Source organism: Cutaneotrichosporon oleaginosum, assembly GCF_008065305.1.
Source record: "Cutaneotrichosporon oleaginosum strain ATCC 20508 chromosome Unknown ATCC20508_contig03, whole genome shotgun sequence".
NCBI classification, from domain to species: domain Eukaryota; kingdom Fungi; phylum Basidiomycota; class Tremellomycetes; order Trichosporonales; family Trichosporonaceae; genus Cutaneotrichosporon; species Cutaneotrichosporon oleaginosum.
The window spans coordinates 2458110-2470119 of NW_027072172.1; the positions used below are offsets into that span (position 1 = coordinate 2458110).

At 60.7% G+C, this 12010-nt stretch overlaps 4 protein-coding genes across 4 annotated transcripts, besides 1 other annotated feature; 3 read left to right on the forward strand and 1 right to left on the reverse strand.

Annotated features, from left to right (window-relative positions):
• Positions 1-220: 220 nt before the first annotated feature.
• Positions 221-1772, forward strand: COLE_04175 (uncharacterized protein; the record flags this gene model as incomplete). Its single annotated transcript, XM_018421771.2, has 6 exons — positions 221-592; positions 625-711; positions 744-927; positions 974-1143; positions 1178-1265; positions 1297-1772. 6 exons carry the CDS (start codon positions 221-223, stop codon positions 1770-1772), a joined length of 1377 nt encoding a protein of 458 aa, XP_018282726.1.
• Positions 1773-1838: 66 nt separating this feature from the next.
• On the reverse strand, positions 1839-2709 carry COLE_04176 (uncharacterized protein; the record flags this gene model as incomplete). Its single annotated transcript, XM_018421772.2, has 4 exons — positions 1839-2004; positions 2041-2315; positions 2349-2574; positions 2606-2709. The coding sequence occupies 4 exons, from the start codon at positions 2707-2709 to the stop codon at positions 1839-1841; spliced, it is 771 nt and encodes a 256-aa protein (XP_018282727.1).
• Positions 2710-3609: 900 nt separating this feature from the next.
• Positions 3610-3648: a sequence feature (Short protein (COLE_04177, TXT10243.1) was converted to a misc_feature.).
• Positions 3649-4044: 396 nt separating this feature from the next.
• Positions 4045-6701, forward strand: COLE_04178 (uncharacterized protein; the record flags this gene model as incomplete). The annotated part of the gene is made up of 13 exons (XM_018421085.2): positions 4045-4110; positions 4147-4384; positions 4419-4480; positions 4515-4655; positions 4693-4822; positions 4861-5206; positions 5242-5538; positions 5575-5648; positions 5686-5816; positions 5851-6000; positions 6038-6123; positions 6160-6401; positions 6442-6701. The coding sequence occupies 13 exons, from the start codon at positions 4045-4047 to the stop codon at positions 6699-6701; spliced, it is 2223 nt and encodes a 740-aa protein (XP_018282729.1).
• A 1126-nt stretch (positions 6702-7827) lies between these two features.
• COLE_04179 (uncharacterized protein) lies at positions 7828-9314 on the forward strand (the record flags this gene model as incomplete). The annotated part of the gene is made up of 3 exons (XM_018420134.2): positions 7828-7924; positions 7966-8501; positions 8571-9314. The coding sequence occupies 3 exons, from the start codon at positions 7828-7830 to the stop codon at positions 9312-9314; spliced, it is 1377 nt and encodes a 458-aa protein (XP_018282730.2).
• Positions 9315-12010: the final 2696 nt, after the last annotated feature.

Sequence of the window (12010 nt, forward strand, 5' to 3'; positions counted from 1 at the left end):
TCTTGGCGGCTTTTGTCTCGTGATCAGAAGTGGAGGGTGGAGAGGACTATGGAATCCTGGTCCGCCGTCATCACCCAACATTCCGTTCATCCATCTCACATCTCATTCTGTCCTTTGCGCCATCGCCTCACTGGCTACCTATCGACTCTATTCCCAATCCCAATCCCGTCTCCACGACATCTGCTGAGCGCTTCAACTGCACCCCCATCGCTGAGGCGCCATGTCGGGCCTCGCAATCCCCAACGTCAAGCGCCCACTCGCGGGTCTGGCCTTGCCCGGAGCTCCCCCATCTGCCTCCAACTCTCCTGCTCCTCCAAGCGGAGCTGTTCAGCTGCAGCCGCGCCCCACACCAGCTGCTCCCGCGGCCGCAGGCGGACGCGTAGGCGAATCTGGTCGACCCTCCGCTTCGCCCTCACCCGAGCCCGATGAGGACGGGGATGCGGACGGCGACGACGACGAAGACGAGGGGCTAGGCGCCACGAAGAAGTCGAGCAAGAGCGCAAAGAAGAAGAAGGGTGCGCCGGCCGCGACGGCAGGACTGGACACAGGCGGCAAACAGGACTACAAGTACACCAACGAGATCTCACAAATGGTGCGCGATGCGCGTGAGCGCTCTGACTCCAGATGTTCGTGTTTGGGGAAGTCCAGGACCCCCTACCGGAAACTGTCAAGCTTGTGGAGGACATCGTGCGCGGGCAGATTATCGAGATCGTGAGTTGTATTGTGGAAGTCGCTCATCTCAGGTCACGCGCGCGAGGCTGCTCACGCACATCCGGTCCTCACGCTTCCTGTCTGCCGAGGACTTGATATTCCTGATCCGCGACGATCGGGGGAAGGTCAACCGCTTGCGGACGTATCTCAGCTGGAAGGACGTGCGCAAGAAGGCCAAGGAGGAGGAGGACGGCGATGTCGACGTCGACGAGGCGGGTACGTGCTGCAGCGCCTGCTCAATTCGGGTTGCGCTGACCATTAGACAAAGCCCAGAAGGGCCGCAAGCCGATCGTGAAGCTTTCATGGGAGCTCCTTACCCCGTTCTCAGACTTCTTACGCACGCTGCCCACCCAGCAGAACCGTAACGAGGAGGAGGACGAGGAAGACGATGACGAGCTCCAGGCGCACCAGGACAGCATGCAGCGCCTCCGCGTAAGTGGGCGTCCGCGATGGTGCTGACCATCAGGACGCAGATGAGATCACGAAGAAAATGACGAAGGACGAGTACGTCCACTACTCTGACTGTCGCCAAGCCTCGTTCACGTACCGCAAAGGTTTGTGGCCTCGCAACCCCACTGACACCAGCTCGCCGTTTCCGCGACTTCATCAACTTCAGCGCGTACCTGGACGTGCGGCCGAACGACGACATTGTCGACATCCTCGGATTCCTTGCTTTCGAGATGGTGCGCTCTTTGTGCGTGACTGCGCTCGAGGTGCGCGAGCAGCAAGAAAAGCGAGCGCAGTCGGCATCGAGTGGGCGGCCGGCTCCCACCTCGCCGCTCAAGCGCAAACTCCAGAGCTTGGAGGCCTCGCCGAGCAAGCGTGCACGCAACGACTTGTCCCCGTCCGGCGAGCCGGACGACTCGCGGCGGTTCGGGGCGGGGGCTAACCCGACTCCACGCTCCCTCTTCGCACCGCCGCCCAGCGCTCGGCAGCCGCTGCTGCCCACACATGTTCTCGAGGCTTTTGCCCAGATACAGCGCAAGCAGACGTCCACGCGCGTTGGAGGCATGCGAAACTGGCGGGGAGGCATGACGCGCGGCCGCGTCGCCCTGGTGTAATGGAGGTGTTGTTGACACGGATGTTGTATAGACATGCATTGCTGTACAGGGAGCCGCTCTACCTCTTCAGTCCTCCTCCATCCCCTCCTCGAGCGCCGCCTTCGCTGCCGCCTCAGCCTCAGCGAGCAAGTCTGCTGGGACAGCCGCGTGCTTGTACCCAGTCTCAGGGCCGACCCAGGTCATCTCCAGCTCGAACTCGCGGTCCTTGTTGTCGTCGTGGACGAGGTAGATGCTGCTGGTCAGCATTGGCATTGGCGAAGTCACTTACATTCGCGCAATCTCCTTGACTGCCTCGCGGACGGTGATCGCCTCGGCGCCTTCCGCCTCACGCGCGATTATCTTCTCCAGTTCCGTCTTGGCCAGCGCCTTGCCCTTGCCCACAGCGCACGCGCGGTAGCCGTAGTAGACTCCCGAAGGCTCGATGCAGAAGAGACGCGGCCCGGTCTTGTCCACGCCCGCAATCAAACTCGAGACACCGAAGGGGCGGACGGACGCATAGCACGTGTACGCCTGCACGTATCCCGACAGACGATCGGACAGAATCTGGCGTCAGCTCGCCCGGACGCGCGCGCTCACCTGGACCGTAGCTGGCGAGTTGTACGTGTCACGGAAGTTGTAGGCCTCGTCGCGCAGCCGGCTGCCGAGATGGCGGCCGTCGGCGAGCAGGCCGGCCGTTGCGAGCCCGATGTGCTCGTCGACCGACTGGATACGGCGGTTTCCGCCCTTCACGAGCAGCTTGGAGTGGAGAAGGCGCTCGACAGCCAGCACAACGCCGTCCTTGCAGCGCAGGCCGATGGCGACGCTGCCGTCAGCGATGCCGAGGCCGGACTCACCCTGCCGCTTCAACTGCCTTGTTGGCGTACTCGACCTGGAAGAGGCGGCCGTCAGGCGAGTATGTCGAGACCGAGAGGTCATATCCTGTGCCGATTGAGGACATGGTGACGGAAAGGGAGTACGATAAGGGAGGAAGGTGGAGAGCTCGCGCGCGGTGCTTGAGACGTGCAGAAGTCAGAGAAGCACTTCGAGCTGCGGGCTATCGGGGCGCCTGAGATGCGTGAGGAGGGAGGGGACGGGGTAGGTGCTGATGTTGATGTCGAAGAGTCGAACGTCGCTCGCGACGATGACGCTGGCGAACGCGCGTTCGATGCAATCACTGCCAGTCACCCACCACGTGGTCTGGACCCCCTAAAATGACACATCATGAAAATGCCTCGGTAATCGTTGTCAGTCAGGAGGGCTCGACGTCTTGAGGCTCCTCGTATCCTTGTGATGTTGGAACCTGCAAGACGAACGTTTTGTTCTGTTCTTGAGATGTGAATAGAAGCTGACTAACGCAATAATATGCGTAATCAGAAACATGAGCGGTCCGCAAGGCATTTCAGAGATCTCAGCTCGGTTCACGACTTCTTCAAAACATATGGCCGCTGTAGAGCACCAACATCGAGCTGGGTGCTCTCAACAAGATGAACATCTGCGTTTCCTTGATTTCGTGAGTCCACAAGCCGCTTCGCTAGTAAAGTGGACTAGCCTCTGACGGTTGCCCAACTACGGCGATCGCCGAGCGGCCGGCGCCAAGTCGCAGAACCGCCTTTGATTGTTGATAGTGGCGCGATGAAACAGAACCAGATACTATACATGTCTACTTTCCCAACATAATCATAACCGCCATGATCACGCACGCGAGCGAGACGTATGGTGAGAGCCGCTCGCCAATACGTGCGCACTTCCAGAACAGACCAAGGAAACTGCAGTCAGCGACAAGTGCCAGCTTGCGAGTTGCACGGCAACTGAACCTCATAGCCGTCTCAACGTGAAAACTTACCCCTCTCTATTCCGGTCAACAATACTTGGTGCCGCGCCGCGGACGTAGGTACATGTGCAGACGAGGAGAAGGAAGACGAGCAGCAGCGACTGGAAGTTGAATAGTGCGGACTAGTGTGAGTCTTTGACCGACGGCGTAGTCTCACCATAGTAACGCCTACGACTCAGCGTTCACGCCGTACCGAGAAGCGTGGTGTGATGTGGTATTGAGGTGTTGACGAGTGCGGAAGAGCAGGCTCGCGATGTCATCGTTGACTTGGAGATCGCTGGGTGGCAATCGTGGCACTCCACGTGGGTCTGATTCCGTCGATAACACGCGTGACGTCGACCTCCACTCACGAGATTGTGAGTCTTGCGAGGTTTGGTCCGACAACAGGTGTAGATACCGTCGCCATCATCGCCATCGCATCTTCCCCATCAGCCCACGTCCTCGATTTAGGAATCCTCAACAATGCCACCAAAATCGGCGGGAAGATCGCCTAAAAGGGCACCCAAGAGAATGGGAAGCCTCAGCTCAGTGAGCAGCACTCTGGCAACATCGAGCTGACGTCAGTTTCAGCCGACACTCAACTTTCCTAAGTTGGCTGAGAGCGGTCCGGCGTCGGTGAGGGTTGCCCCGAGAAAGGAAGAAGATGCCCGACGCATGCCTCCCCCATCTCTTCCCAAACCGCAAGCCGGCGCGAGAAACAAAGGGAAAGGCAAGGCTAAAGTCGAGCCTAATGACATGATGGACGAGGACATCATAGAGTTGATCGACAGCGACGACGATGAGCCGAGAAAACGTTCCTTAGGTAACCTTCAATATCTGTATCAGGCTGACAGCAGAAGATGAGCAGCCTCGACGGCCTGAGGCCATGTGGTCGGAGCTGTATGCACCAACCATGCAGGTACGCTCATCCGGATGAGCAACGCTGAGATTAGAGCGAACTTGCACCGGGGAAGGCTCGGGTGGAGCGAGTTCGCGATTGGCTATGTCAAGCGGCTCATGGGATGTCTGACGCAGCGTTCGTTCGAGGAGAGCGACCAAATCAGATGGTGCGCGACCGCGTGCGCAAATATCGGGTAAGTGCTCGACCCACGTGTCTCTCGCTGAGGACAGAGGATCCTGCTCGTGACTGGGCCCGCGGGAATCGGGAAGACGACGACAGTGCGGCTGCTCGCTCGATCTCTTGGCGTCGACCTCGTAGAGTGGACCGACAGCGTCGACGAGCGGGGACTCGGCGGAAGCGGTGAGCTTGGGGTAGGCACCGGACGTAGCTCACCCCAGACGTAGAGTCGAGCCTCAACAAGCTTACCTCATACCTGTCGCGCAACTCATATGTGCCATTACCCACTGACGGACTACTCCGTCCGTCGCGACCACGCGTGCTCCTGATGACCTCGCTACCGAACCTTTCCTATTTGCCCACGCGTGAGGGCTTTCATACCGCTATACTGCAGTTCTGCGAGACTTACACCCCGACGGCGTGTCCGCTCGTTATCGTTCACAGTGACGCCGGAGCCGGAGGGCGAGCCGAGGAGAGCTGGCGAGAGCGTGATCGAGGCGGGCTGGAAACCGCGGCGGATCTTGTGGGCCGAGAGGTGCTGAACACGCCATGGTGTGCGGAAATAGAGTGAGCTGTCTAGTCCAGCATCGTGCTAAAGACAGCTTCTTGCCTTTAGCTCCCACGTTTCTGAAGAAGGCACTTAATCGCGTCCTCGAGCAGGCTATTGAAGATCCTGCGCAACGTCCATCGCCCGCAGCGGTTCAGCTGTTAGGTTTGTCATGCAACGGCGACCTCCGATCTGCGATCAACTCGCTCCAGCTGCTGTGCACGGGCCGGTCACTAAAAACGCTAAAGAGACGCAAGACAGGAAAGCAGGAAAATCGGGGGCGAGCGACAGGCAAGGGCAGTCGCGGCGGCCGAGGTGCCAAGGTCGACGTTAGCGAGGAGGTCCGCGCTGCGTGAGTCGCGTCCTTTCATACCCCCATTGACGATAGCCTCGACTCTGTTAGTCGACAGGAACAATCCCTCAACTTGTTCCATGCTTTGGGCAAAGTGCTTTACAACAAGCGTGAGCTGCGCACGCCCTCACGACAGCTGACGCGCAGGGCTGGGAGATCCGAACTGGGAGAAGGAGGACGAGGAGGCGAAACTGGCTGTTGAGAAGTTGTCGCCTGACGACCCGCTCCCTGACCACCTGAATGCGTTCGAGAGGCGCACATCGATGATACAGATGGAAGTGAGCTACCCTACTTTTCTTCTTCTAACTTTAGGTGTTGACACCCACAATCCCTGTCGACGCGTCTACTTTCGCCCTCTGGATCCACCAAAACGTTCCCTCCTTCTGCACGGAAATCGAGCAGCTATCGGCCATTCTAGATGACTTTTGCTTCGCCGATCTCATGAGGACAGAGGACGATATCGTGAGCAGCTGACCTCTAGTGTCTCACTGACGATTAGTGGCAGTCCAGCCCACAGGCGATTTCACACGCCTTGCACTTGACAGTGCGAGGAACCCTCATGGGTCTTCCATCACCCGTGCCGCGGTGAGTACCAAACAGGGATCACAAACTTATTTTCAGGTCCAACCAGAAGGTTACGAAGCCACTGTTCTTTGAGGCCTTCCGGAACGAGCGAGACAACGGCAAGCGACTTGACGAGGCTGCTGCACATATGGCCAAGAAAGTCATAGCCTCAGGTACAGCTGTTGCGGACGGCACCCTGGACCCCGAGCATGGTTTGGCATGGGGCGGCCTGCTTTCCAAGCGGACGTTGGCGTGCGAGGTCATCCCAGAGGCCATTAGGATCCAATCCGCAGGCAGGCGTGGGTTTTGCGCCGTGAGGACGTGAGCGCTAACACTCAGGCCTTTTGCTCCCGCGCTCAGTACAGGAGCTAACAATGCCTCCGTACGGGGCCTCTGGTCTGGCAGGTGTCGTCGGTGATGCGCTTTCTGAACGAGACGTGACGGGTGGGGAGGAGTATGGAGACGCGATTACAGGAGAAGACGAACTGGGCGTGCCTGATGGCCAGGGATGGGAGGTGTGGGATGAGGAGATAGCCGATGGAGGGTTGGCTGAGGATGAGGCGCTCAAGGAGGACGATATTGAAGACTGGTCCGACTAGAGTATGTACTGTATGCACTGGGCAACCTGAGCACTTGCGACGACAATCGCGTTTTCAGTGGCGACCCCAGCAGAGGTCCGGTTACCAACTTCAGCAATGCGCATGCTTTGGGGAATGACGTTGACCTGACAGACTGCACCTTCACGGGTGGCAAGAGCATCACTTCAGAGTGGACGCAGATCGGAAACAAACTCTGAGATCGCATGTCTGTGCGCTTCCGGCATGCACTAGCGCCAGATCGCGCGTGATAGACTGTCATCGGGTGTCCGATTGTATGAACAGAACTGCCAGTACATTGTTGTGATGCTGCGCTAGCAAGCATACCAGATTTCGGACCCGAACTTGAAGCTTGAAGCGTCCCCTGACGGTTCCATGGGGGCGATCTACTTTATAACCTCAGGGCGTGTTTCAAACACTTCACGACTAACCATCCCACCTACTCGTGTTCTGGCCCACCTCCCGCAAAAGTCACATCGTGGAACATACGGAACGGAGCGCGACGCGTCTACTACTCAATGGACTGGCGCGTTCCGACGGAGTCTTTAGAACTCGGCCCCACCCATGTTCTGGCCCTGGCCCTGGCATCCAAAGTATGCTCATCCGGTCCCACACTGCTGGCTCGGGAGTGTGGCATCGCCTCTAACCCTCCGACCCTTCGACTCTCTGACAGTCGTGACCCTCTAACCCTCTGACGGCCATGCATGCGACGCCGACGACACAACACCCCATCTGACACGCAGGACGAGTTACATTTCGGGGAGTGTGCGTTGCGAGGATGCAATGAAGGTGCATCGATTGTTGTGTCCCTCGTTGTCGTCGCAACTCACTTAACCATGTCTTACCACGGCCATGGCTCATCCAAGCCACCATCGTCGCTGCCAGACGACGCGAATGAGATATAAGCTGTACCACATGCTCACATCCCCCCATTCATCCTTCAACTGGTGCTGGCGCCAGACGCTCATTCTACACTCACGTTCTTTACCCGTCCACGCTCGCTCACTTACGTCGCCATGAAGCTCCTCACGTTCGCCCTCCTTCCCGCCGCCATGGCGCATCTTGCCCTCTACCACCCGTCCATGTATGGGTACGTCTACTCTCCCTTGACGAGCCTGACTTTAGATTCATGGCCGACGACCCTTGGTCGTGGGAGCAGACCAAGCCGCTTGACAGAATGGCGTTCAAAGACTGGTGGTTTCACGGTTACATGAACGACCCGCCTGGTGCGTCCCCACCGCAGCTTATATCCCGTTGCTGACCGCAGCCGATGGCGAATTTATGGAGCTCCCTGCCGGCGGGGAGTTTCACGGCGAGATCGCTTGCGGCAAGGCTTTGACGTCTTACCGGAAAGAGACGCCCAATTCCAAGCCGCTGCAGGACATGGCGTGCGACAAGGCCGGCGACGACGGCAAGATGGGCGCCGTACACGCCACCGACGTCTTCCCCGGCCCCGCGTATGGCAAGAGCAAGAGTGTCAAGGGCTCGGCGCTCGGCATTGCCTACAACTCGGACCCGCGCAAGGTCAAGCCCGAGGACTTTGTCGTCATCTCTGTCAACCACAACGCGCCGTGGACGCGTAAGGTCTCGTACTCTATTCCCGCCGGTCTCCCCGCCTGCCCAGCCGGCGGCTGCCACTGCATGTGGGGCTGGATTCCTGACCCGATGAACGTTCAGCAAATGTACACGCTCGTGTACCGTTGCAATGTAACGGGACAGACGGGCACTGAGTACCCTGCCCGGCCCCAGATTCCCCGCAAGTGCCCCTTCGACAAGAACAATTGCACCATTGGCGCCAAGCAAGTGAGTACCGAGATCGGTGTGGGAGGTCGATCAAATATGTCCTTGGCTAAAGAGTAATGCTCACCTAAGATGCTCTACCAGTTCCAGCTCGAGGGTAACAACATCCACCAGGAACGCCCTGACAACGCGTTCTACAACTACGAGTATGGCTTCCGCGACGGCGCTCAGACGGACATCTGGATCACCGACGACGGCAAGACCTGGAACACGAACACGTCCGACCTCGCCCCCATCCCGTGGCAGACGCTCACCAGTGTCCGGTGGAGCAAGTCGATGAACTCCACCTGGGTTGTCACGCCCGACTCGCGTGGCACACCGAGCGGAAAGGCCGGCAGCGCCGAAGAGGGCTCGCCCAAGCCCGAGGTTGCGCCCACTCCTACGCCAGCTCCGTCTGCCCCGAGTGCCGCCTCATCCGCAGCATCGTCCCCGGCGAGCCCCGGGGGCAACGCCCGTCCGAGCGCGTCCGCGCCCTCCGCCTCAGCCCCTCGCCCCAGCTCTAATGAGTTCTCGGCTGATGACTCGAGCGCAAAGCCGCCCTCCGCGGATGCCTCGAGCGCAAAGCCGCCCTCCGCGGATGATCCGAGCGCGAAGCCGTCCTCTGCTGCTGCCCCGAGCTCAGACCCGTCCTCGGCTGACCGGGGCTCGAACCCGTCCTCCGCCGCGGGCCCCATCCCCAGCGGCTCGGCGGCCGCCGACGCGAGCTCGAACGCGCCCTCCGCTGCTGGGGCCTCTGGCTCCACCGCCGGCTCGAAGACCTCAGCCGCCCGCTCCCACCGCACTGGCAGGTGCCGCGCCAAGCGCCGCCTCCACTAAATTCGTCCCCGCTGGCCGGGCTTTCTTCGTAGGGCTTTGTCCCATGCAGCGCTGCCGTTTTGTCTTCCTGCTAAACTCACCATCTTTCCTCACCCGCGAGGGCACTGACCTACCTAACCCCACCCAATTCCCTACACTCAAACCCTCACTGAGCGGATGAGGGCGGCAAACCCGGCCCACAGTATGTCGCGTGGGTTTGCGTGCGGTCGGCGCCGGCTCCCGCTCGCGCTGATCTGTATTTGATGCGACGCACGGACCGCACTCGCCGCCACCGGACGACGCCGTGGATCTGCGTCACGCGCAGTGCCTGTCACCCGTCACTGAGACGGATCACGAGGCGCGAAGCTCGAGTGGCGCGTTGAGCTTGTTCGATTTCTGATCTGCGGGCGCCACACTACGTTTGGATTTGGCATCGCGGCTTCCGCTTCTCGGTGATTCGGGGCGGCAATGGGCCGCGCGGCGTGACCGAAGGTATCTGTGATGCCATAGAAGATATTGCTTCGGATCAGGATCGGGGTTCGGGCTCGTGGCCGCTGGGCAAGTTGAGCCGAGGGAACTTCGGGTCGGATGAGGCTTCGGAGCGGGCGGCACATGGCTCAATGGGACGGAGACGGGCGAGATGGTGCTCGCCGTTGTAGAAGGAGGTACCGGGTGCACCGCCGGATGAGCTTGGTGAACTCGTGGGTATTGGTCAGCAGTTGGGTCGATGGGGCAACGTTGTTCACGTCCGCTGTCCGCGGTGGGTGTTGGCACCTCAGTCTTGCACTGGGGCACAGTTGGGGCGTCGGTAGCTTCCAGGTGCTAAATGCTCGCCCCCAGCCAGAGCCTCGCTCCATCTGGTCTCGCAAACGATCTATAGCAGCATACAATCAAGTACATACAAGGTCATAAGTCGTAAAGTCGTTACCACAAGCTCCACCGTCGCCCGCCGAGCCGGGGGCGCAGTTCCTCTGCTGGCGGCGGAGGAACAATCTCATCAAAATTCACCCGGCCCTCGGTTGCGCGCAGGCGGCGTGCAGCCCGCTCGATGTCAAACGCCTCTGCTTCTAGGGGAGGCGGTGAGAGAAGGGGCCCAGCAGCGGTTGCGGGCCATGAGCGCGACGCATCCGTGTCGAGTGCAGGCGGCCGTCCTCTACTCGAGGGGGGATGCATCGGGGCCGGGGCAGGCCTGGCGGCGGACGCGAGGGGTTGCGTCGTCGCAGATGGGGCCGGAAGATGGCCTGCTGACCCGGCTCTTGAGTGCGCTGGCCGCCGAGGGCGAACGTTTATGTTCGTTACGTTTATGTTGGTCGTACCAGCACGCGGTGACCCTCTGTTCCCTCCCAGGTGCGAGGAGGCGTTGGAGCTCGAAGGCGTCGTCGGGCGCTGGAGTGAACTAGGCGCGGTCCGGGGAAGGGGACTTGTCCCGCGCCCCATAGCCGCCTGGAGGGCGGCATGAGAGGCACGGGGTGGGTGCGCGGGGGAAGGTGTTCGTTTTGGTCCAGCCGGGCGCCACTGGGGGCCGGGGCGCCTAGGCTGCGGCGCGGCGATGGGCGTTGGCGGATGAAGCTGAGCACGGGCTGGGCTAGGAGGATTAGGAGGATTAGGAGGATTAGGAGGATTAGGAGGATTGGGAGGGTTGGGAGGGTTGGGAAGATCCCGCGCAGGAGGTGGTTGGGGCGGTGACATCGGAGCCTTCACAGCGCTGTGGACGGGGCCTGTTGACTCAGGTGTCGCGGGAGAAGGGATTTCTGGCCGCATGCGCTCCGGCAGCGTCGAGCGGCGGGGCCGGCTGGCGAGGTTCATTCCCGCACTGGTCGGAACAGAGCTGGCATGCTGCTCGCATGCGCAGTCGGTCGGGCACTCGGAGTCGCTATCTGTCAGGGCCGGGGAAGACGCCGATGCGGCGGGCGAGGTGGAAAAGTGCGGGCGGGGGCGACGGGGGACGCGGCGAGGGCTTGGCGCGCGGCGCGGGGGCGACGCCTGCAACGCTATGCTGCGCTCGACGAGGGCAGCGAGGTCCACATCGAAGAGGAGCGAGTCGCGGGCTGGGTCGCGCACGCGGACAGTTTGCGGACGGCGCGGCGGGGAAGAGGGGGCTGAAATAGGAAGAGGGGGAGGGGAGCCGGCCGAGCGCTCAAGCAGAGTGAGGAGGGAACGCTCGGCGCGGGAGCGCTCGACCTCTTTTGGTGGAATGACGGGCGAGGTGTGACGAAGAGAGGAGATGGGCGATGTTGGACGAGAGTAGGGGCAAGGGCGCGGCGAGGTGGGATGTAGAGGCAGAGGTGGAGACAGAACAATGAGAGTGCGCGGAGGAGAGGTGGGTTGCTGTATGACGATCATGGGTGCGATGTCAGCGGAATGAGTGGTGTGAGCAATATGTATAGAGGCGTGGAACGATCACGTCGCACTGGGGTTGTAGGGCGGAGGCTGATGCTCGGGCCTACCACACCCGTGCGCTCGCCCCAGATGCAGATGCTGGATCATGCTGGACGAAGACATCCATCAGTATACCAAACACTGTCGTGGTGATGCTGCAGTTAGCTTGGTCCGAGCGAGGCGCGAAGCCCGTTACAGGCGTGCCAGGCCGCCCCGCCCCCCGACTGTGGTGCTGCGCGCTGAGCCGCTTCGACGGCACAACACAATGGGATCGGCCGCACAGCCCTCATACCCCGTTCCCCGTACGCCGCCCCGAGCAGCTCAGGATTGCAGGATCG